Source organism: Beauveria bassiana (genome assembly GCF_000280675.1).
Source record: "Beauveria bassiana ARSEF 2860 unplaced genomic scaffold BBA_S00003, whole genome shotgun sequence".
Taxonomy (NCBI): Eukaryota; Fungi; Ascomycota; class Sordariomycetes; order Hypocreales; family Cordycipitaceae; genus Beauveria; species Beauveria bassiana.
The window spans coordinates 1,692,862-1,715,030 of NW_007930838.1; the positions used below are offsets into that span (position 1 = coordinate 1,692,862).

The 22,169-nt window shown below is 52.9% G+C and overlaps 5 protein-coding genes across 5 annotated transcripts; 3 read left to right on the forward strand and 2 right to left on the reverse strand.

The window, feature by feature from the left end:
* Nucleotides 1-258: 258 nt before the first annotated feature.
* BBA_01764 (uncharacterized protein) lies at nucleotides 259-3,687 on the reverse strand (the record flags this gene model as incomplete). The annotated part of the gene is made up of 1 exon (XM_008596861.1): nucleotides 259-3,687. One exon carries the CDS (start codon nucleotides 3,685-3,687, stop codon nucleotides 259-261), a length of 3,429 nt encoding a protein of 1,142 aa, XP_008595083.1.
* Nucleotides 3,688-4,385: 698 nt separating this feature from the next.
* On the forward strand, nucleotides 4,386-5,972 carry BBA_01765 (autophagy protein Apg6; the record flags this gene model as incomplete). The annotated part of the gene is made up of 2 exons (XM_008596862.1): nucleotides 4,386-4,470; nucleotides 4,534-5,972. The coding sequence occupies 2 exons, from the start codon at nucleotides 4,386-4,388 to the stop codon at nucleotides 5,970-5,972; spliced, it is 1,524 nt and encodes a 507-aa protein (XP_008595084.1).
* A 577-nt stretch (nucleotides 5,973-6,549) lies between these two features.
* On the reverse strand, nucleotides 6,550-11,337 carry BBA_01766 (ABC transporter; the record flags this gene model as incomplete). Its single annotated transcript, XM_008596863.1, has 2 exons — nucleotides 6,550-10,926; nucleotides 11,026-11,337. The coding sequence occupies 2 exons, from the start codon at nucleotides 11,335-11,337 to the stop codon at nucleotides 6,550-6,552; spliced, it is 4,689 nt and encodes a 1,562-aa protein (XP_008595085.1).
* A 5,538-nt stretch (nucleotides 11,338-16,875) lies between these two features.
* BBA_01767 (WD domain-containing protein) lies at nucleotides 16,876-19,211 on the forward strand (the record flags this gene model as incomplete). Its single annotated transcript, XM_008596864.1, has 4 exons — nucleotides 16,876-17,098; nucleotides 17,182-17,403; nucleotides 17,480-18,587; nucleotides 18,638-19,211. 4 exons carry the CDS (start codon nucleotides 16,876-16,878, stop codon nucleotides 19,209-19,211), a joined length of 2,127 nt encoding a protein of 708 aa, XP_008595086.1.
* Nucleotides 19,212-20,503: 1,292 nt separating this feature from the next.
* On the forward strand, nucleotides 20,504-22,150 carry BBA_01768 (major facilitator superfamily transporter; the record flags this gene model as incomplete). Its single annotated transcript, XM_008596865.1, has 1 exon — nucleotides 20,504-22,150. The coding sequence occupies one exon, from the start codon at nucleotides 20,504-20,506 to the stop codon at nucleotides 22,148-22,150; it is 1,647 nt and encodes a 548-aa protein (XP_008595087.1).
* Between the last annotated feature and the right edge of the window lie 19 nt (nucleotides 22,151-22,169).

Here is a 22,169-nt window from a genome sequence, read left to right on the forward strand (position 1 = left end):
TATATCACACCATTTTGCGTAGCATCCCCGGCTTCAGCCGTCTTCTCCTCGTGACACTAATCATCGACGTATTAATACTTTTTTCTTTCATCTTCATTACTAGATGGGCCATCTTGATTACATGAAAAAGCAAAGATATCAAAAATGTATGTGATCCAAACTCCACTGTATCCCGTACTCCCCATTGAAAAGAAATAAAAAAAACCAATAATGGGCCATCAATAGCTGTCCATCCAAAAATGCTGGGCCTCTTCTTACTTATAAACAGGTGAAACAAAAGTCGCGTCCACACGTATACCCATCAACGCCGCACGTGCCCTTTTGTTCCGCCGAAGCGTCTACGCTGGGTGGTGCCGCGCTTGCCGATTTGCGCCTGCGTTCTTTTGCTTCCTGGCGATCTCTGCTAGACTTGGACTTGTCTCGCGAGAACGACGACAGGGCGCCTAGGCTCAAGCGTGTCAGGGAAGAGGAGGAGGAGGAGGAGGGTTGTTTTGATTTTCGGCGAGACGAGCTGCTGCCGTAGGAGGATGAGCGGTGCGTTTTCGATTTCGAGGAATAGTGTGCGGGCGTGACGGCGGAAGCCTGTTTCGGCGCGGGCGTGGTCGGTTTCTTCTTGATGAGAGTCTCAATGTCGTCTTCACCTCCGCCAACAAGGGATAAGAGAGAACGTCTCGAGGACGAAGAGCCATGTCTGGCACTCTTTGTTCCAGACACTGGAGCCGGTGTCCGTGACGAGCTTGATGATGGCAGCCTCGATCGTTCTCCTATACTAGAGGGCGATGACTCCTTCGAGGTCGCATTTGGGGTAGACGTCATCGATGTCAAAGAAGTGAGCGACTTCCTATTGTCGTGCCGCTTCGACTTGCTCTGTTGTGGCAGCGGACGTCGCGGTGCCGGCGATACGGGGACGTGGTTCGACTGATATGAACGAGTGTTCTCCTCTGTGTCAATGTCAAACTTGTTGGGCTCTTCTCTGACAAAGACAGCTTTGGTGAACTCGTATTTCATCATGACTGGCACTTGCTCGGGCTCTTTTTCAACGGGCCTGTCCTTTTGAGCGCTCTGTTCAGGCACCTTCGTTGTAGGCTCCACGGTTTGAGTGTACTCCATCTCCGTCTCTTCGCCCGTAAGTGGTATGTCTGCTGCAACATCTTCAAAAATGTCCATGCTTTCATACATGGGCTCTTCATCGACAAAGATTGGCTGCTCAGGCACGATTGACGGTGAGGGTACTAGCTCACTGTTGGCAGATGCAGCGACCATGTTGTTAATGTGAGTGTCCTCCTTTGCAAAGTCATACTGGCTGATGGGGCTTGAGGGAGCATCTTCGACTTCCGACATTACGTCGAGGCTGTCTAGTATATCTGCGGCTCCAAGTAGATTATCGTCTTGGAAGGGGGGCTCCGCAGGTACAGAAATACTGCCCACTGGTTGTCTTTCTGCTGGCTCGTTGGTCGCTTGTTCACTAGACGCTTGCTCGCTTCGGACATCAATTCCGCTGTCATCACCATCTCCACCGGTGGGCAAAGATGGTCTCCCTGCCTCATCGGGTTCTGTAGTCTTGCAGGGTGGTACAGATACAGCTTCTGTCATACCCGTGGTATCATCTAGTGGCACGTTTGTGTCGGTGCAATTGCTCGGGGTGACTTCTTTACTCCCATGGCAGTCTACCAGTTTAGCAGTAGCCGTCTGTTCAGCAACCTTCGAGGCCGACTGCTTTGACACGGAGACTGCTTTACTGCGTCGGACAACAGCTACTGGAACCTGCGGCGGCTTCTTCTTCCCGCCTATAGATACACGCTTCAAGGCACTGAGCAGCGCCGGCGCTTCATCGTCAGAAAGGGCATAGACTGTATCAATGTAGTTCTCGCCCAGAAAATTATGCACCTGTACTTCCGGCTTCTTATATGAAAACACAGGGTTTTTGATTGAAAAAGCCGCGGGTGCTTGATCGTCTGATATCCCTTCGTCATCTTCTTCAAAATGTACCACGCTGTTGACATGATTCTTCATGGTTTGGCGCATGATCTGGGTTGACTGTGGCTTTTTCGGCGTAGTTCGAATTGGGAGGCTTGTCACACTGTCCTGAGAATCAGGAATTGTGGATGGAATCTCCTCGCTCGATTCTTCCGCAGTAGCTTTCTCAGCGGCCGCTGCTGCGAGTTCTTCTGCTTGTTGCTTCTCTTTCTTCGCCTTTTCGGCCGCTTCCTTCTCCTTTGCTGCCTCTTCAGCCTCCTCCTTTTCCTTCTTTTTCCGTTCCCGTCGCGCTTGCACCGACAATGCTCGCAAATGCATCTTTATCTTGTAGCTGGTGCGTCGCTCTGCGGAGACTTTTTCCCATGACACTTGCTCGCCGAAGTTGGCTGGTTTTCGTTCACGTCCTGATCGTCTACGGCCTTCAGCGCTAACATCAAGTTCATCACCATGTTCTTTGGCCGCTGTAGAGCGACGAACAGCTCTGTCGATGAGCTCCTTTTGTATCTTTCGCAGCATGGTTTCGGCCTTGCTAGCATCTCTGTCCCGCTCGGCTGCCCCGTCCGACTCGGTCCCGGAATTTTCCCCTTTTGATGCCGGTTTGGTGCCATCCCGGTTTCTCTTTTTCGACGTTGCGTTCGACGCCAGCTTCAATGCTTCAGCCAATTCTCCCCAGAGCGTATCGTCATCCTCGTCGCCGAATTCGCCAGCAGGGTTTTCCAGGTCAGGTAGTCCACCGTTGTCCTCGCCCCCACCGTCATAGGCACCAGTATCACCACTAGGAACACCGGCATCACCATCGGGAACGCTAACATCACCGGTAGGAGCGCCTGGGACATCGCTAGGCTTAGGTGGTCGGCCCAATCGTTTGCCGTTCTTGGAAAATCGTGGTTGCGGGGGCCTACGTCGTCGTTTGCGACCCAAAGCATCGTAGGTAATCTCCATCTCTGGTGGACAGTTATCCGTGCTCTCATACCCAAGTGTGAAATGCGACGGCATTAATGCGGGATCCAATTGGAGAGTCGGTATATTCGACGCCGGCTGCATTCCTTGTGGTGGCCAGGTCGCTGGGCCGTATGTCAAATTTTCGGGCGCGATCCAAGGGCCCGGGGGCATCGGAGCACCATTTGGTACTGGAAATTGGCCAGAAAAGCCATCCCACGGTGGTGCATAGGGTCCCGAGCCTGGGAAAGGATTGCCATACCAATTTTGCACGAACCCCGAGTGTATGCTACCAGCAACGGCAGGCATGTACGCAGGAGGGGCAGTGTCAGGAGCATAAGTAACAGGTGTTTCATTCGTCTGGTCAACTTGATAATTGACAGTACCAGCCTCATCTTCCCTAGGGTCGCACTGCTGCGTATCCAAGTGGTATGGCAAGCTGTCGGGGTGCGCCAGGGTACCAAGCTGTGCATTGATCGTCGGGTCGACTAGATTGATGTCTCCTGCCGGTATCGTGCAAAGCGCCGGGTCAATAGCCTCAGCTGTCTCTGCAGACTTTCCGTCATACTTGTTGAATATCTGGGCAAGCGTCGCACGGAAGCGGGGGTCGGCAAAGGCTCGCTCCAGATGCTGCTGGTATGCTTTGTCGTCTGCTCCGCCGGGCAGTTTTTCATCTTGCGGTAGTATTGGAGGATGTAAGCTGCTGTTTGAATCTTGGACAAGCGGCGGAGAGGCTGTACGCCGCCGCTTTGGCACAGGCTCGTTTTCCATGACCATCCATCCGCAGGTCGAGGGCTAGCAGAAGCTATGTGGCGTGCCAGATTCCACTATTGAGAGTGGCTATATGGAACATTTCCGTGTTTTGGCCGTAGAGAATTGTATCTATCGCGAAGGGTGCGTGCCTTGTATCGTAAATTCGCGGGATTGTCGTGAAGATGTTGTCGTTTGGCAATGTAAATAGACTGGTCTGGTAGCCGGGTTTACATTTTGGCCCACCGCGTTGTGGTGGTGGGTACGCGTAGAGTGCAGGTACTCTCGCCCGCTAAAGCGCGTCCCAATCAGCGCTACAGACACTCGTGCAAGGGATGCACCTTTTCTACTTGGACTAAGATCATATCATCGGTAGAGCTAAACTTACAACTGCTTCACGTTGTTCTGAGCGAATCACCATACATTCGCCATATACTGCTGGGCCGAAACTATGTCCACGGGCAAGTCACTGAAGCTGCCCCACAGTAGAGAGTCGGGGTGCTGGGGAAGACTTGCAGGTGCTCTTCAGCCCCCACCAAGTTGCCTACTAACCTACCTACCTTACCTAGGCACCTACCTACAGAGACTAACTAATTACCTGCAACAACGCTCGTGACAACAACGTCATTCTACACCTTGTACGCTCAACTCAACTCCGAATCCAACAACTCGCCCATATACCCCCGGTCAACAGAATGGGCGCTATATCATAGAGAAACATGTTCTGTCAAAAGTGCCGCCAGCCTCTCAAGCTGGATGGCTCCCTCCAGGACCTTAATCCAGCCGCCTATGATCTTTTAGTTTGTATGTCCCTTCCCGCCTACAACCGTGAGCCTCAAGCAGAGAGAATGCTCACCTCATCTCTAGCTTCAGCATCACCACAGCCGCCCAAGCAGACAGTCGTCCAGTTTCCAGCCAAGTCACAAATAAAAGGGCAAGATGCGGCCCGAAAACCACTCTACGAAGCAGCGTCGCAAAGCGCAAGCAGCCAGCCGACGTTCAAACGCCATCACGGTAGCAACCCACGCGACCCCGCCATGTCCTTCATCTACCTCTCCGAATCACAGCTCGGCCATCAACATGATCGCTCACAATCGCCGAGACAACAGCAGCCCTCACCCCGCGCGTCTGCTCCGTCGCCGATCAAGACACAGCAGTCCTCGTCCCCCCAGACCGACACCGCCAGCTCGACGTCACACGAGGACGAAATGGGCCGTGTCAACCGTCTGTTCGAGATTCTCACAGCACGCTCCGATATTGACTACCCTATCTGCATTGAGTGCACCGACATGCTTGTCGATGGCCTGCAGCGCAAGCTCGACGTGGCCACCCGCACACGCGACGCTTACATCACTCACCTCAAGGAGCTCCGCGCCGCGCAGCCCAGCGAGGCCGACAGAAAGGCTGCTGCGGAGCGGCAGCGCAAGGCGGAAAATGAGAGGGCGGCCGCCATGAAGGAGCTCAAGCGCCTCGAGGCCGAAAAGGACGCCCTCGACGAGGAGATTCTCGCGCTCGAGGACGAGTCGCTGCAGCTCGACCAGGAAGAGGCGGCTTTCTGGGCCGAGCGCAACGCTTTTGCTGCCGAAATGGCTGAGTTCCAGGCTGAGAGGGACAGCGTCAACATGAAATACAGTAATGACTCCCAGTTGCTGCAAAAGCTGCAACGAACCAACGTCTACAATGACACGTTTTGCATCAGCCACGACGGCAGCTTCGCCACCATCAACAGCCTGCGCCTTGGCCGCCTCTCTAGCAAGCCCGTCGACTGGCCGGAGATCAACGCCGCCTGGGGCCACGCGCTGCTTCTCCTCGTCACCGTCGCCGACAAGCTCGAGTTCCGCTTCCAGGGCTACGAGCCGCAGCCCATGGGCAGCACGTCCAAGATTATCCGCTTCGATGCCGCCGCCAGCCCTACTACCAGTCGCCACATCGACACCCATGCCCGCGCCGCCCGTCCACCGCCGGCGCCGCCTAAGAAAAACGTCCTTGAGCTGTACAGCTCCGGCGGCGACCTGCCCCTCGGCCTGCGACTGCTCCACCGCGGCTTCGACAACGCCATGGTGGCCTTCCTCGAGCTCGTCCGCCAGCTCGGCGACCATATCCAGCGCAAGACGGCCCGCACTGGTCGGCCGCTCTGCCTCCCCTACCGCATCGACGGCGACAAAATTGACGACGTCAGCATCCGTCTCGGCATCGCCCAGGACGACGGCTGGACAAAGGCGTGCAAGCTGACGCTCACGTGTTGCAAGTTCCTCCTCGCGCATGCTAGCAATGTGAGCACGGTCACGCGGGATATAGACTCGTAGAGGCGCGGATGGCGATGGCTGGTATGTAGTAGAGGTTATCGGGGCGCATTACGGTATTTACAGAATATTGATGAACAATGGCGTTGCAGGTGCTTGGGTACTACGGAGTTCACGGAGCTAAATAATGGAAATAATGCTGATACCTTGCAATGGCTAATACGCTTCTCAAAATGGGATATTTGGATTCAAATGTCTGCTTCGAGTTCATATTATCTGAGCATACATCACGTCCGCCAAGGCGGTAGGCATCAATGTTATTGGACCCAAACCGCAGAATATACTTTTACTTTTTATGTTTTGCTCAACAAAGATTCAAAGAGAAAGAACATGCATAATGTTGCCACATGAGAAGAGCCACTTTTTGTTCGCTTCTCCCGACAAAACATCCCTTGCTAATATCATTCCAGCTGTTTCCCTTTTTGACCACCTCCCGCAAATTCTCAATAAATGAACAGTGCCAAATCAGAACCCAACAATTTAAGACAATAAAAATAACAATATAAACAAAATCAATGCTATAAAATGCATATTTGCGTAATTGTTTCATCGCAATGCGAGGAAACAGCCGCAAAACTATCTACTGCTTGCCGAGAATGGTAGCCTCCAGCTTATCCTTCTCACCACTGTGCTCGCACATGTCGCGGAAGATGCTGCCCTCCGTCTCCCAAAGTTCTTTGGGACTACCGTACTCGGCGACGGCGCCTTCGCTGAGGACAAGAATCTTGTCAAAGTCGGCAATAGTACTCAGACGATGCGCAATGACAAGCAGAGTGCTGTTATCAAACTCCTCGCGGATGCTGCGCTGGATAAGCGCATCCGTAGCCATGTCAACGGCCGACGTGGCCTCGTCGAGGACCATGATTTTTGGGCGGGAGACAATGGCGCGAGCAATGCAGAGCAGCTGGCGCTGACCCTGGGACAAGTTGCCGCCCGACTCGGAGATGCCGCTGTTGAGATCCCGGAAAATGTTGGTGTTTTGCGGCGCGACGGTAGAGTTGGAAGACGACGCAGGCTCGTTGGCGGGAGTGGCGGGCAAGGAATCAACGAGATGAACACGCTGGAGACATTCGCGGAGCTCGTCGTCACTATACGTCTCAAAAGGATCAAGATTGGAGCGAACGGTTCCGGAGAAAAGAACGGGATCTTGAGGAATAATGGCGAGGCGCGAGCGCAGGCTGTGAAGATCAATAGTGGAAATGTCGATCCCGTCAATGATGATGGAGCCGGAGCGCGCTTCCAGGAAACGGAACAGAGCAAGGGTCATGGAGGACTTGCCAGCGCCAGTACGGCCAATGACACCAACACGCTCATTATTCTTGACGACGAAAGAAACGCCCTTGAGAACGGCAGGTAGGTCATCTGCATAACCGACAACGACGTCCTTCATCTCGATAGTGCCAGAAGTGGGCCAGGCAGCAGGGGGCTCTACACCGTCCTGCTGCTCCATCTTCAGCTCCGAGTACTCAACGACACGCTCGGCAGCATTCATGTCAAGCTCCAAACTAGCGTAGGCTCGAATAGCGAAAAGGATCGTGTTGGCAAAATCGAGCGCAAAGGACATTGCAAAGCCAGCCATGGCAGCGTTGGTCTTAGTGAGGATGATGATGACACCGACGCAAGTAGTGAAGATGGTACCAATGGCTGCCATTCTGATACCCATCCAACGGTTGAAAATCCAAAAGTGGACCTTGTTAGTATTCCAGGTATCGAGGTGGTAGTGCATGCGCTTGACATAGTCCGTGTTCTTTTGGAAAGCTCGCAGTGTGGAAACGCCGGCGAGCGTGGTATTGAACAGCTCAAAGACGGGAGATTTGGAGTTGCTCTCGAGACGCTTCATAGGTCGGGCACCATCCATGTACTTCTTTCCAATGACACCAGCGCCCATGATGAGCAGGAGTGCCAGAGGCAGAACAAGTGGAGTGACCAAAGTCGACGCGGCACAGACAGCAATAATAGCAAGACATCGACCAATGAAAAAACTAATGCTAAAGCTCAGACGGGTGTCGATGATATCGAAATCAGCAGTCATGCGGTTGAGAACTCTGCCAACGGGAACAGTATCGAGCCATCTCAGGGGTGTGCGGACAACGGTGAAAAGAATTTGTTCAAATAGCTTGTGGCTAGCTTTGAGACTCATGGTGAAAGCCCACAGCATACGCATGGAACCAACGACGCCGCTCGCCAAAGCAATAGCGGCGTAGATGCCGAGGTAAAAGCCCAAGTGTTGGTCGTTATCAGTAACAGGTGCAGCAGCAGCATGAAAGCTACCGTGCTGCAGCGAGAACATGCTAGCGCTCCCATGAGAGGAATAAGTATTGATGGATATCGTCGAGTTATGGGCGGGTGTCTTGACGGCTTGTCCAGTCCAGATCTGCAGCCACCAGTTGCGACCAACATTGCCAGCTTCGTAGGCAACGTAGAAGAAAGCGCAACCAATCCAGAATGGAAGTCCGCCACTGGCATTGATGTAGGTGGCATAGACGTGGCGTTTGACAGAGCCCTTTTCGATTTTTTCGTCTTCGACAAACTTCTTGGCAGATTTGGAAGGAACCCTTTGCAACTCATTCTCAATGTCGGAAGTCTCTTCGGAATTGACCATGGTCTCGGCGTTGGTAGCCTCGTCGGCCTCGATCTCGGCCTCGGTTTGAGTATGACTGCGAATTTTATAGAGTGTGCCATCTTCAGCGAGGTCACTGGTGAGACCAGAGTGAAGGACTGTACCCTCACCAAGCTCAGCCAGGTATTTGGCCTTGGACTCAACCAGGGCGACATGATGAGTGACAAGGATACGGGTACGCCCCTGGCAAATGGGACCAGCAATGCATTTTTCGAAGATTTGTCGGCCAACGTGGGCATCGACAGCACTGAAGATGTCGTCTAGGAGCAAAAGTTCGGCACGTGAGTAGATGGAACGAGCGAGAGTGACACGCCACTTCTGGCCACCGCTCAGGTTAATACCGTTAGCACCCAGCTCAGTCTTGTCACCGTCCTCGAGAATATCAAGATCTTTGCGCAGAGCGCAGACCTCAATGACAGTGTTGTAACGCTCCTCATCGAATGGCAAACCGAAGGTAATATTGTCACGGAGGGTGGCATTCTCAAGCCACGGGTTCTGGCTGACGTACGCAACAGTGCCCGGAAGGATCCAATTGCCTTTGTGGGCCTTGGTGTCGTTGCGCTCGGCCAGAGGTGGTACACGAGGCATGATGACCTTGCCGGCAAGTAGATCGACTTCACCAATGAGAGACGAAAGCAAAAGACTCTTGCCGGTACCAGTTTTACCAGAAATGACAGAAAGCTCACCCTGGGGGAATGAGAGGTTCAGGTTGCGGAGGACAAATCGCTCATCTTCGGGAACCTCCTCGTCGACGGGCCAAGCAATAGACGCATCGTCGAGAGCCGCATCGGGACCGCGTGTGATGATGTCGGTCATTTCTGGACCCTCGAGGTACTTGCCAAGTCGGCGGATGGAGATGAGGGTGTCGAGACCATAGCCAATGAATTCAGGAAGAACAGAGAGACTCATTTCTAGACTCTTGAAGATGCCAATAGCAACAAATGCGGTAGAGGGTTTGATAGCTCCATTCTGAATAGCATATACAGCGAGCGAGACGACAGCGAGTAGGATGGGGCTGACAATCCAGCAAGTGAAGAGAATAAGATCAATGGCGAAAACGTATCGAATCGTGCCGAGCTCCTTTGCGCGCTTGGCCATGATACGTGCGGACCACTCCTTCTCGAGAGCAGAAAATTTGATCTGCCGAATACCAAGGAGAGCCTCATTTATCATGGCGAGCTTCTCGTCTCGAATCTTCATGAGCTTGTCCTCCTGCTTGAGATAGATCTTTGAGGCATACATGTTGATTGGTAAGACAATGGCCCAGGCGATGACACCAGCCAAGTATGGTTGGTAGCCGATGAGCCGGATGAGGAAGACGGAGTAAAGGATGAGCTTTGAAATGGCGTTGATGATGATGAAATGCATGGCAAGGAAATCGGCAATGCGTCTCGAGTCAACACCGACCAGGTTCACAATGGCTTGTCGCGAGCGAAGAACGGTTTCGTCCGTCTTTTCGTCCTTGTCCTCCTCGTTGTCTTTAGTATCCTGTTTGTTGTCCTGATTATCCTTGTTGTTATCGTCGTTGCTGTTCTTTTTGGCTTCCACGTCAGTGTCACGGTTTTTCTCGGCAGTCTTGACGTTCTTGCGTCGGAGAGACTTTTCGAAGACAAGAGCGGAAAGCTGAGCAGACATAGGGATACCCATGCCTACAATGGCATACCAGTTCAGGTAGCCATCAAGCCACTGCTCACTGATACCACAAAGTCCGAGACCAACAATGTGAAGCCAGAAATCACCAAACTTCATTTCATCCCGGGGAGTGACTTCGAGCTTCTGGATGAGCCTTAGGAGAATCAAGTAGGGAATCATGCCGACGGCGACACGAAAGAGGGTACCAGTCCACTGGATGGCAAAGCGCCAGCCGTAGACGCGGACGAGGTTGCGAAGCAGACCAGCACCAAACTTGAAGCTCTCCCAGGATTCAACGAGAGACTTAGATCTAGCGTAGCTGGGGGGGCGGGGAACATCGGTCTGCTTCAGGTCACCCTTTTTGCCTCCAAGGTCGAGTGTCTTACGGCCCCAGCCCCAGGTGAATCTGCTCAGGGCATTGACGCTGAAGTTGCGGTCGACAGGCTCGTCGTGGTAAAAGACATCGGGGCGGCGAGGGATAAGCGTAGAGGCGATGGCGAGAAGACCGGCTGAAGCAAGAGTGCAGAGGCGCAGGATGAGGGTGACATCGTGCTGGAGGGATCTATATTGACCGACATGATTGGCTTCGGCGGTTGCGACGATGATGTTGACAAGTGAAGCGAGGAAAATGCCGAGGCCGATGTTATAAACTTGAATGAAGTTGTGGTGAGCAGACAAACAAGCGGCTTGCAACAAGACTAGAATCTAGTAATCGAAAGAGTGGACAATTAGCAACAAGGTGCAAAAAACTTTCGAGACTCTCGAGAAGGCTATGAGGCCAAGTTGAGCCGGGGAGAAACTCACCCAAGCACTGGTAGTGAGCCAGGTGGACAGAAATAAGCTACCATGGGAAGAAGCAGTTGAGTTCAAGACGGCGACAGCAATAGACAACGCAGCAGTGGATGCAGCCAGAAAAGTCACGACAAATTTGCTGGCCTTGTTGGAGAAGGCCGCGATAGACTCGGGGGTAGCGACACCATCCTGGTCCTCGTAAAAATTGTCCTTGGGAGCTCGGGAGCGGATTTGGGAGACAATGGCGGAGAGAGCAGGAAGGGTGGTGATAGACGCAACAGCCAGTCCGGCAGCCGCGGCGTAGGAGAGCTGGTCGTGATCCATGACTCGACAGGGCGCGCGACACAGGAAACAAGACGCCTCCGCAAAGGGCTGGTGATGGCTAACGAGGACGACGCAGAAAGGAAACGCGTGCCCTGTCAGCTGCCCGTCCTCTTTTTTTTCTTTCTCGCGATCGTGCTACGTCCAAGACCGAAGTGTAGCGACGGCGGGTCCGAGCTAAGCGTGTGCCGTGCAGGTAGCTGGTGAGCGGCTGGCCTGGAGGACAAACGGGCTCGATGATGTTATTATCGGCTTGGCGGTGGCGGCAATGGGGAGCAGCCAGAAACAAAGCACATCCGGATCTTGATGAAAACGGAAGACAAGGCGCGTAGAGGAAAAAATTTAGAAGAAAGGAACACGGAGAGTAAAAGTGCCTGGGGCCAAGCAGGGGAGCAGGTGGTAGTCTTATGACGTGCACCGCTCAGCCTGTTTGCTGTTGAGTCGAGGCTTCCACCCCCCAGACATTGAACGATTAAGTTTTAGATAGGTACGGCGTGTGCGAGTCACTAATCACTTCCAGATGCGGTAAATTCACCGAGCTAGCCAGAAAAAAACGAAGAATGCAATGATCACACTTAGAACACCGCAATTCGTAAAGAAAGTGGCCAAGATGAGAAGAACAAAGTACCGATTTGCAGTGATGAGCGTGCAGGGAATACCTACCTTCAAAGTCAAGTACGGAAAAACACACACGGCTGGCGGCCGGCAGGGTCTGGCGGGCGAAAGTTAGTCACCAAAGTGGATGAGGCTGAATGGAAGATGGGGGGGCGACATGGGTGTCGGCACTAATAACTTTGACTGAGCAGGTCAACCGTCACTGGTCGTCACCAATGGTTCGTTGGCGGAGGGGCAAATGGCTTACAAGAACAAATTAGGTGCTCGCCGGTTCAACGATTGGAACTTTCGTAGCGCTACGGCCCAAGCAGCCTGCTTACAACTTACAGCCCACCACTGGGAAGAAGGAAGAAGAAAAAGAAACAGAGTTCCCCCACTGCATGAACAGGCAAGGTAGGGAATCTGCTCCCTGCAGTGCCTGCCCGCCCACCTGCCTACCTTACTGAGTAGGTACCTACTGCACTCAAGCGTTCTGCTCGAGCTGGTTGCCCTCCCACCTCTGTATCAATCGGCGGAGGCGGGTTAGTATGGGGCTAACATCGGCGCCGTCCTCCTCAATTGCGAAATCGTCACGCCGACTCTTTTTCTTTTTTTTTTCCTTTTTTTTTTGTTTGCTTTGGTAATCCTGCAACCCTAAGCAGCGATTGAGACGTGACCTACCGTACGGCTCAGGTCCGACATGGCCGAAGGCGTACGCTGACGGGAGGCGGCAGTATCGTTTTCGGCCCTTCATTTAGTTTCAAGTCCACGCCAAATGCTGCCTGATGGCGATACTAACCAGAGTTAGCTCCCGAAGCAAGAAGACACAAGCCATTCTTTGACCGACACGGCTTTGCAGATCTCTCAAGAGTCACTCGCTACCTCGCGGCTGAAAAAAAAAGAAGAAAAAAACCAATCGATTTGGATCCACCGAATGACTCTAGTTAAATGATACACAGTAAACAAACTAGGCTTTTGTTTTACTATCCAAGATCGGAAGAGTCTCACCGGCCGGCATCTCAGCCGTCTGCTGTGACTCGTGCCAGCCTTTCCTCAGTCGACCGGAAGCACAACCGCCATCCTTGCTCTTTCAAGAAAAACGGCATACTTTGTACTACCAGTCGGCCGTTGTCATGGCGCGCCCGCATCCCACATCACAGAAAAACTCTGACCGTTAGCCGGCAAGCTGAATTAGGCAGGCGATGATGCTGGGACCATGGGGCTTCACAAAGGAGCGGTGGGCGTGGCGGCTATGATTTACAAGTCACCCATCCTAGTGGACCGCTGGGCTGTCAGAACCTGGGGGCATGGCTTTGCCTGCAGCCTTTGTCACGAATCATTCGGCGTGCCTCACTACCTATCCGCACAACCGTGCTGGCATCATCAAGCCAATACTGCCTTTTTGCGCCGGCCGAATACTGGCGCTGGCGGTTCCAACACCGCCAGCCGGGCTGCCCGTAACCTGCCCTGCCAAACTTTCCCAGGCTTCGCCAGTCAAACTAAAGATTTCTATCCATATTTTGTTCTGAATCGTTGTCGTCTGTAGTGCAGCGCTGGATGTCGTACCCGACCAAGCACAGATTTCATCTCGCTTCCTTGCAAGCCACCCGTCGAGGCTGGGCTGGGCAGTAAATAAGTCAATGCAGACAAAGGCTGTTGTGTCAGACCATGTATCAATACTTGCATATTATCCAGCAGCACACGAACAAGACACGTAACTGGTTCATGATCTGCAGCCATGTCTCTTCTTCACGTTTTGCGCCGATCCAATCACCCACCTTCGTTTACTCACCACCCATCGCCAACCCCTCCCACCATGTCACTGCCATCCTCTTGTTTATCACCATCCCGTTGCTCGTATCCCATGATGAAGTGAGATGCATCCACGAATATGCATCTAGCGTCCTTTGCCACTACTTCTTGTGCTCAGGTGTGTGATACAAAGCCCAACTGCCAAGTGATGCTTCGCGCGTTCTTGGATTTTTTTTTGTCTTGGAGCGCGACAATCAATACGTTGCACTGCTCATCCCTTTGACTGTCGAGGAAAGCAGAGTCACAGAATCAAACCAGCGAAAGTATCAAGTAATGAAAATCATCAAGCCATCAAGCGGCTAAATGGATACCCTTTGCTTTTGCCTGTTTGCGAGGGCGTCTAGGCATTGGTCACATGACTTCACGTCAAATTATTTCGCAAGTTCTTAAGCCCCCTTTCTGGCTCTGAATTGCCTCGAATATGACCTCAGAGACTCTGCCATGACGACGCGCAATGTACTCTCTGGCCCAATCACTTTGTCTTATGCTCAAGTTCGAAGTGCTGATAATGTCTTGACGATATAACAGCCACGCTTCAAGCCGCTTCGCAACCCTTGACATTTGATGATTATCTACTAATCGAAGCAATCATTTCGCGAAAGAACCTGTCAAAATCCTAGTGCTAGAAACGCAATACTACCCGTCTACATAATTTACGGGAGAGAAAATTGAGGATAATGGTCTCGCTTGCGCATGAAGGGCTGTTGCTCGACATGTCCTTCATACACTTCTACTGCAAGCAAAAATTCAATTCCTAGATGCAGTCGCCGGCGTTATTAAAGTGTGGTAACTGTCAGGCGCTAGAAATCTGCATTTATGAAGAATTTGCTACTTGGTGAGCTCGTGCTTGAAGGTTAGTCTTAAGATGGCAACCCAATCCCAGCTGTGGATATGTTCTGGGTGAATTGCGAAATTCAACCCGCGTGAAGCAGTTAAAATCTGTATGTGAATGGCAAAACGCGCCTAGAAATGGATGCCCAAGAACATCAGGCTGCGAGAAGACGACAAGGCTTGAAAGGAACGCCAGACTGTGTGAGAACAGAGCCAGCTATTTCTGGCTCCTCTGGCTTCCACTGAAATACGCGAGCCGAAAGAGGCTATATTCCAGCAACTAGTATGAAGTAGAGGTCGCATACATTATCCGAATCACAAGCACCGACCAGTCCCAAAAGTTTACGCCCGATGGCTAAATTTATTGGGAAACAGCTCACTAGTAGGTGCTAATACAAGGCTTCTTCGTCCAACGTCCTTTTCTCTCCTTTTAGCTAATTGCTCAGCCCCTGCATGCACAGTCGAATCTCGGACCAATCCCAACTGCATGCGCCAAGCCCCCGCGATGGTTTGGCGGCGGCTGAAAGTAGTTTCTGTGGCTGTCCTAATTGCATCGTACTGACATGTTTGGGCATCATCACACATTACATCAAAGAGTGTCACGCGTGGTTGGCCGGAAGTAGTTCGCTTGGCAACTGGCACTTGTCACGTCGCTTGATATCTCTGCTAGCGAACTCGATGGCAATTCAACTGATAAACATGCCACTGTCGCAGCATATATCTGCAATGGGGCATCTCAGCTCGAACTTGATAGGGTCATGCTGACAGATCGACGGCTGCAGCCAACTCATTTCCACTAAGTGAGCGCCACGGTGTTCCGGGGTGACTCACAACCCAGCGTAAAATATACTTGGTATCAGGCCAACAGGCAGTATCCTTTCGTCGTAGATTTTCACGCCTCTCGTTGAAATCGTGGGTCAACTACGGAGACCGCGAGAAATCGACCCAGCTGCCATTTTCCATATCTAGAAATGTTCGTTGTTGAATTATGATGAGGGACGCGACACATTTCATGTTTCTTGTTGCCTCGCGACGGTCAGCCACTCAACCACAATATCTCAGTAATGAAGCTGCAGCTAGTTTTTGCATGTCGATCAGATGTTGGGGCTCAAATGCAGCCACCCACTTCCCTTGGTTGCTCTATTGCTGCCTGTTTGCTAGCATCGTGACGCGCACGTATATCCACGCTCAGCGCGCGGTTACCCTAGATGCGTGTCGTGGACTTGTGTGACGGCTTGTCCAAGGTGTGCGCTGAAGGTGCTAATTAAGAAGAATGTCTTGGTATTGCGGTTAACTAAGTGGCATGGCTTTTACGCTCTTTGTTGTGTCGTGTGCTGCCGTTGTACATGTTATTGTTTCGGAACTTGTTTGTTCGTGTACTTGCCACGTCTTGTCGGGTTTTAAGTGAGTTTTTGCGAAGCTACAGGGATCGAGAAGAAATTTCATTCATTACCCGAAACCACACAACGGAAGCGAATCTAGTTGAACACTTTTCATCATGTAATAAGAGGGCACGCCGTTTCACGCTCAGCGCGTCCCAACAAAGAGGTTGATAAAAACCACGCATATTGGTTACCGAGCATATTCGACGGGGCGACACAGCAACCAAAGAAAAGTCATGTACTCCGTAAGTCTAATGCCGAATTGCCCACGGGTACGCATAGTCAATTAAAAAAGCATCAGCTATTTACGTGAGGATGCACAAAAGTTGAGACTTCCGGAGCCGCGTCTCATTTTTAGCTGCAAGGTGCGTGGCTCAGCATACACCACTAAAACATCCCCAGTCGCACTGCTACTACAGGGGGTCTTAAGATAATTGATTCAGCTACCTGTAGGCACTCGTGGCACTGTAACAGCTCACCAACAACGGTTAACTTTTGTAATGCACGCTGGGAGGCCGCTGAAACGCGGCCAATTCAGCACTGTGAAAGGCTGACCCGCAAGCCTCGCCACGGCTCGTCCCCACGCGGCCGCGCCCTACCAGGTTGCTAATTGGATTCAATGCTTGTCTGATCTATCTAGTTCAGTTGCTGCTTCTTCGCGCACCCAGACATCTCGCTACAGCCATTTTGTCAAGGAACTTACGCGTTTGAACTGCCAAAATCCCAAATCACGATAGCCGCAGTTTCCAGTCCCCGTGGTCTCCCGGCTCCCGGCTTCTATCCTCCGCCGCTCACCCACCTAGCGCTTCGCTGCCACCTCCCAACAAGTTGGCTTGCTACATATACTATCGCCCTGTTCATCGACCGCGAGGTCCCTTTCATGTCACCCACGACAGAGCTGTCGTAGCATTCCCTCGTCAGGATGAAGGCCACGCCGCTCATCATCAATTGGCACGAGCAAAACGCCCCCGTCTACTCGGCTCACTTTGAGCCCGGCGGCAAGGGTCGTCTCGCTACTGCTGGTGGTGATAACCACGTTCGCATCTGGAAAGTCGACACGCACGGCACTGATCGCAAGGTTGAATACCTCTCTACCCTCTCCAAGCATAATCAGGCCGTCAATGTCGTCCGCTGGGCGCCCAAAGGTACGTGGTCATTCCCAAATAGTCTGCCATCGTGCTGTCCTGCCTGCCAAACGGCGTCGCTGACCACATTCATCCCCCCTCAGGCGAACTCCTTGCCTCGGCTGGCGACGACGGAAACGTCATTCTCTGGGTTCCCAGCGAGCTGACCCATTCGAATTTTGGCTCTGATGGCCTCGACGACAAAGAATCCTGGCGTGCAAAGCACATGTGCCGCTCAAGCGGTGCTGAAATCTACGACCTGGCTTGGTCACCCGATGCTGCGCACTTCATTATCGGCAGCATGGACAACATAGCTCGAATCTATAGTGCCACAACAGGCATGTCGGAACTCTTGAACCCAAATAATTGTCTCCATCCGTCAATGCTAATGTCGCTGCTTAGGAATTCTCGTCCGTCAAATAGCCGAACACAGCCATTACGTCCAAGGCGTCACATGGGACCCGTTGAACGAGTACATTGCCACGCAGTCCTCCGATCGATCAGTTCATATATATTCCCTCAAGACGAAAGATGGCCAATATACTCTCAGCCAAGACGACAAACCCCCACGGCTCGCCAGTCACATCAAGGCTGACCTACCGCCGAGACGCATCTCCTCAAGTAGTCCAGCCCCTCCTGACTTTGGTCACCGAGCCCAGCTTTCCGTCGTCGATTCGAATACGTCAATCGGATCGCCAGTTCCGTCGGCACCAGGGACACCGACCTCGTTCCCGCTGCCCATGAACCCACCCAGCGTCGTGAGCCACAGCCGCCGATCTTCGTTTTCCTCTCGTCGATCCGCCTCACCAGCGCCCTCGCTGCCACTCCCCGCTGTCATGTCCATGGAAGCCTCACCAAAGCCGCACCCCTCATCTTCAATTCTCGGGCTTGGCATGAAGAATGCTAGCCTCTACGCAAACGAGACCTTGACTTCCTTCTTCCGTCGTCTCACTTTCACGCCCGATGGTAGCCTGCTGCTCACACCATCTGGCCAATATCAAAATCAACACCAGGCAGACAAGGATGCGAAGCCCACATATGACATTATAAATACTGTCTACATCTATACGAGAGGAGGCATCAACAAACCACCTGTTGCGCATCTCCCCGGTCACAAGAAGCCGTCCGTGGTCGTTCGATGCTCGCCTTTAATCTATACCCTGCGCACCTCCCCTCCACCGACCAAGCATATCACCATTGACACATCTTCTGCGGAAGAGGACATTCTGTCACTGCCGGAGCCTCTTTCACGACCAACCTCGCCCGCACCGGTCATGGAGCCGCCCCCGCCACCTGCTATTGTTTCCGATACCACTTCGACACCAGCCAAGCCAAGCAGCATAGAAGCAAGCGCTGCTACCCCAGGCCCCAAGCCGGCCTTCTCGCTGCCATATAGAATGGTGTACGCCGTCGCCACCCAGGACTCTGTTTTTTTGTATGATACGCAACAAAAGACGCCAATCTGTGTCGTCAGCAACCTGCATTGCGCGACCTTTACTGATCTCGCATGGTAATTAGGACTTTCGAACAACCGAGACTCTCAAGCTAACCACCTCATAGGTCGAATGACGGACTCACGTTACTCGTCTCATCATCTGATGGATTCTGTTCTACCCTATCTTTTGCATCCGGAGAGTTGGGAGAAATCTACCAGGGCGAAGTCGGTCCGCCTGCCAAGAGCCAGACCAGTGCAGCCGCCTCCAACCAACATACTCTTGCTACACCAACAACGACGTTCGCCCCTCCCTCGCCATTTTCTAGCGGCTCGCAACATCAAAACCGCAACTCCACTAGCTCGTTCACGGCACCATCGCCACCAGCTTCAGTGAGTGCCGCTGCAAAGAGGCCGCCTTCTCCAGCAAGATCAAATTCAGCGTCCTCTGTAGCAACTCAGTCCTCTTCGATGCATACAGGAGTGGTCAGCAACCCAACACTCATAGCGGGCACAGTGCCTGCCGTCGCTGCCACGAATTCGGGCAAAGTCACCGGCGTTCCCATAACAACTCCACCAGAAACGCCCAGCAATATCGTGACTGGCAGCAAGAGAGATGCAACAGACAGCGAGAAAGAGGAGAGGAAAGAGCCCAAGAAGAGAAGAATTGCACCGACACCAGTCGAGTCGAAGGACTCGTGAAAAAGAGACTGATCAGAAGGAATATGAATCGCGCACGCAAGAGCCTGAAGGCTCGTCAGCTTTGAGCACAAGACGACTTTGTTTTATTACTGGCGTTTCAGGAGGCTGTATTCTAGTGGACAAGGTTATCAGGGTCGATCTATGTCGATATTGCTATACTTCTGTTGCTTGTCTGTCGCCATAATTTGACAGCTGCGCTTGTGCAATATGTGGGTTGGCAAAGCAGACAATGTATTTTGCAAAAGTCCTTGGTTATGAGGCCTGGCTGAACCTGCTTGACATTTTCAATTGAGTTGAAGACTTGTTTCTGGCTTGGTGCAATCCGCGAGGAAATTGAGATGGCACATATATTAAATAGTCAATTGTCCAGAATGAAGATGTTCACACTGCTGCACGGAATTTGTAACTGTGCTTGGGTGGAAAAAGAGCATGAAGCATCTTTCGGTTGGCCAAGTCGTAGCACGGCACAAAATCAAGACAGTCAACGGGCCCAATCTATATTTCAATTCCAGACCATCTTTTACAGTAGCGGAAGAGTTTTTCTGACGCAATAGCTACTTGTGGTCGTTTAACACGGCTTAGTGTCCGGCTTAAGACGGAGCCAACCAGCACCCTGCGTCGTCGGCATAGTCAGGCCCGCCTTGGCGCTCGGCAATGGAATTGATAAAGAGGACTATTTTCGAACGAATGGGCTAGTTTAATGCACATGATCACATAACTGCTTATTGCTAGATTGACTGCCGTATGCTAGTTTGCGGCCACACTCGGCAGACACACACCAGCGCCCGTTAGGCTATTAGCTTTTGCCCTTGCACCAAGTCGCCTTCTTAATCAAAATCAGAGGCTTGACAACATGAAGAAAGCCCTTCTGTCTTGTAGAAAAGAAAAAGAGAACAGTATCCGTTTTTCTCATAAGCCGCCTGCTGAATGGATCACCTTTTGCCGACTTTGGTTGAGTCGAACGAATCAAGCGCTGCAATTAGCAACTTTTATTTCCGAGAATAAAGAGTGCTGTGTGCTTGGTCACCGAATGCCCGGATGATAGCAGCCGGGCCAAGGAATTAAGACGCCAGCGGCCGGCTGCGAATGTGGACTACCCACAAATCAAAAGGGCCTTGTTGAAGGCGTAAGACCGATGTCGCTCTTGTGATAAAGCAATGTATCTCTTTTTTTTTTCTTGTTCAACTTCTTTTCCATCTTGTTCTTTTCTTATCGTTGCAAAGAACTTATTGGATTCCAATGCTATTATAATAGTCAGCGCTGCGAATAAAAGCAGCCTTACTCATGCCACAATGGGCCTTCCGAATGAAAGCCCGGTCGACGCCGGCGCCACCTCCGACCGCCGGCCCCTCACACCTCGCGCGCCGCCACCCACTCGTCTGCCGTCCGGAAAATCATTCGACGACAACGACAACAACAACGCGGACGTCGTATGGGCGCTTGCGCCCATGACTGAAGCGGCCGCCGCCAACGCGCAGCAGGCGGCGTGCTCACTGGCGCTCACGCAGACCGTGTCCGCGCCGTACACCGTCTTCTCGCAGCGGGCGCGCGTCGGAATCACCGTCATGGTGTCGTTCGCGAGCATGGTGTCTCCTATGACGTCCAACATTTACTTTCCGGCGCTCGACTCCGTCGCGCGCGACCTGGGCGTCTCGCTAAGCCTCATCAACCTGACGCTGACGACGTACATGATCTTCCAGGGCGTGGCGCCGACGCTGCTGGGCGATTTCGGCGACAAGGCCGGCCGCCGGCCGGCGTACGCGCTCTCCTTCCTCGTCTTCCTCGTCGCCAACGTCGGGCTCGCGCTGCAGCGCGACTACGCCGCGCTCATGGTCCTCCGTTGCCTGCAGGCGGCCGGCAGCAGCGGCACGCTGGCGCTGGGCTACGGCGTCGTCGCGGATTTGGCCCCGCGGTCCACGCGCGGCAAGTACATGGGCTATCTGGGCGCCGCCATCAACGTCGGACCGACGCTGGGGCCGTTTCTCGGCGGCGTGCTCTCGCAGACGCTTGGCTGGCCGTCCATCTTCTGGTTCCTCGCCATCTTTGTCACGGCGTTTCTGGTTCCCTGGGTGCTCTTTGCGCCCGAGACGGGCCGCAACGTCGTCGGCAACGGGTCCTACGCTGCGCAGACATGGAATCGACCGCTGGTGTCCTGCTCCCGGGACCGCCGGCCAAAGGAGGAGATGCCGGCGTCGCAGAGGCCCAAGCTCTCCGTCCCGAACCCGCTCAGCACCCTCACCATGGTGTTTGAAAAGGAAATGGGCTCGATCCTGCTGATTGCGGCCGTGATTTATCTGAGCTTCATCTTGGTTGCCGCCACGATGGGAACGCTCCTCAAAGAGATTTACTCTTATGATGATTTGCAGGTCGGGCTTTGCTACCTCCCATACGGACTGGGCTGCTGTGTCACGTCAGTTGGACAGGGCTACGCACAAAACTGGAACTACCGCAGGATTGCTAAAAAGGTGGGATTCGACCTCAAGTCCAAAGAAAATGGCGACAAGTTCCCCATCGAAAGGGCCAGACTGCAGCTCATCTACCCATCCATGGTGGTTGGTGCGGCAGCGTTGATAGGATACGGATGGGCGCTGCAAATGGAAACATCGGTTGCGGTGCCGCTAGTCATGGTCTTTATCATCGGAATGATGATACCGACATCCCTCAACATGATTACAACGCTCATGGTTGACCTCTTTCCCGAGGCGCCGGCTAGCGCGGCAGCTGCCAACAACTTGGTGCGCTGCCTGTTTGGCGCGGCAGCGACCGCCGTCGTTGACTACATGCTCAAGGGCATGGGACGAGGATGGTGCTTTACATTTCTAGCCCTTCTCATGTTTGCTTGCGTGCCCTGGATTCTGTATATCGAGAAGGTCGGGCCTCGATGGCGTGCAGAGAAGCGTCAGCAGCAAGAGCAGAGAAAGCTGAAGGAGGCGTTGTAGAAGACTTGAGACCATTGCA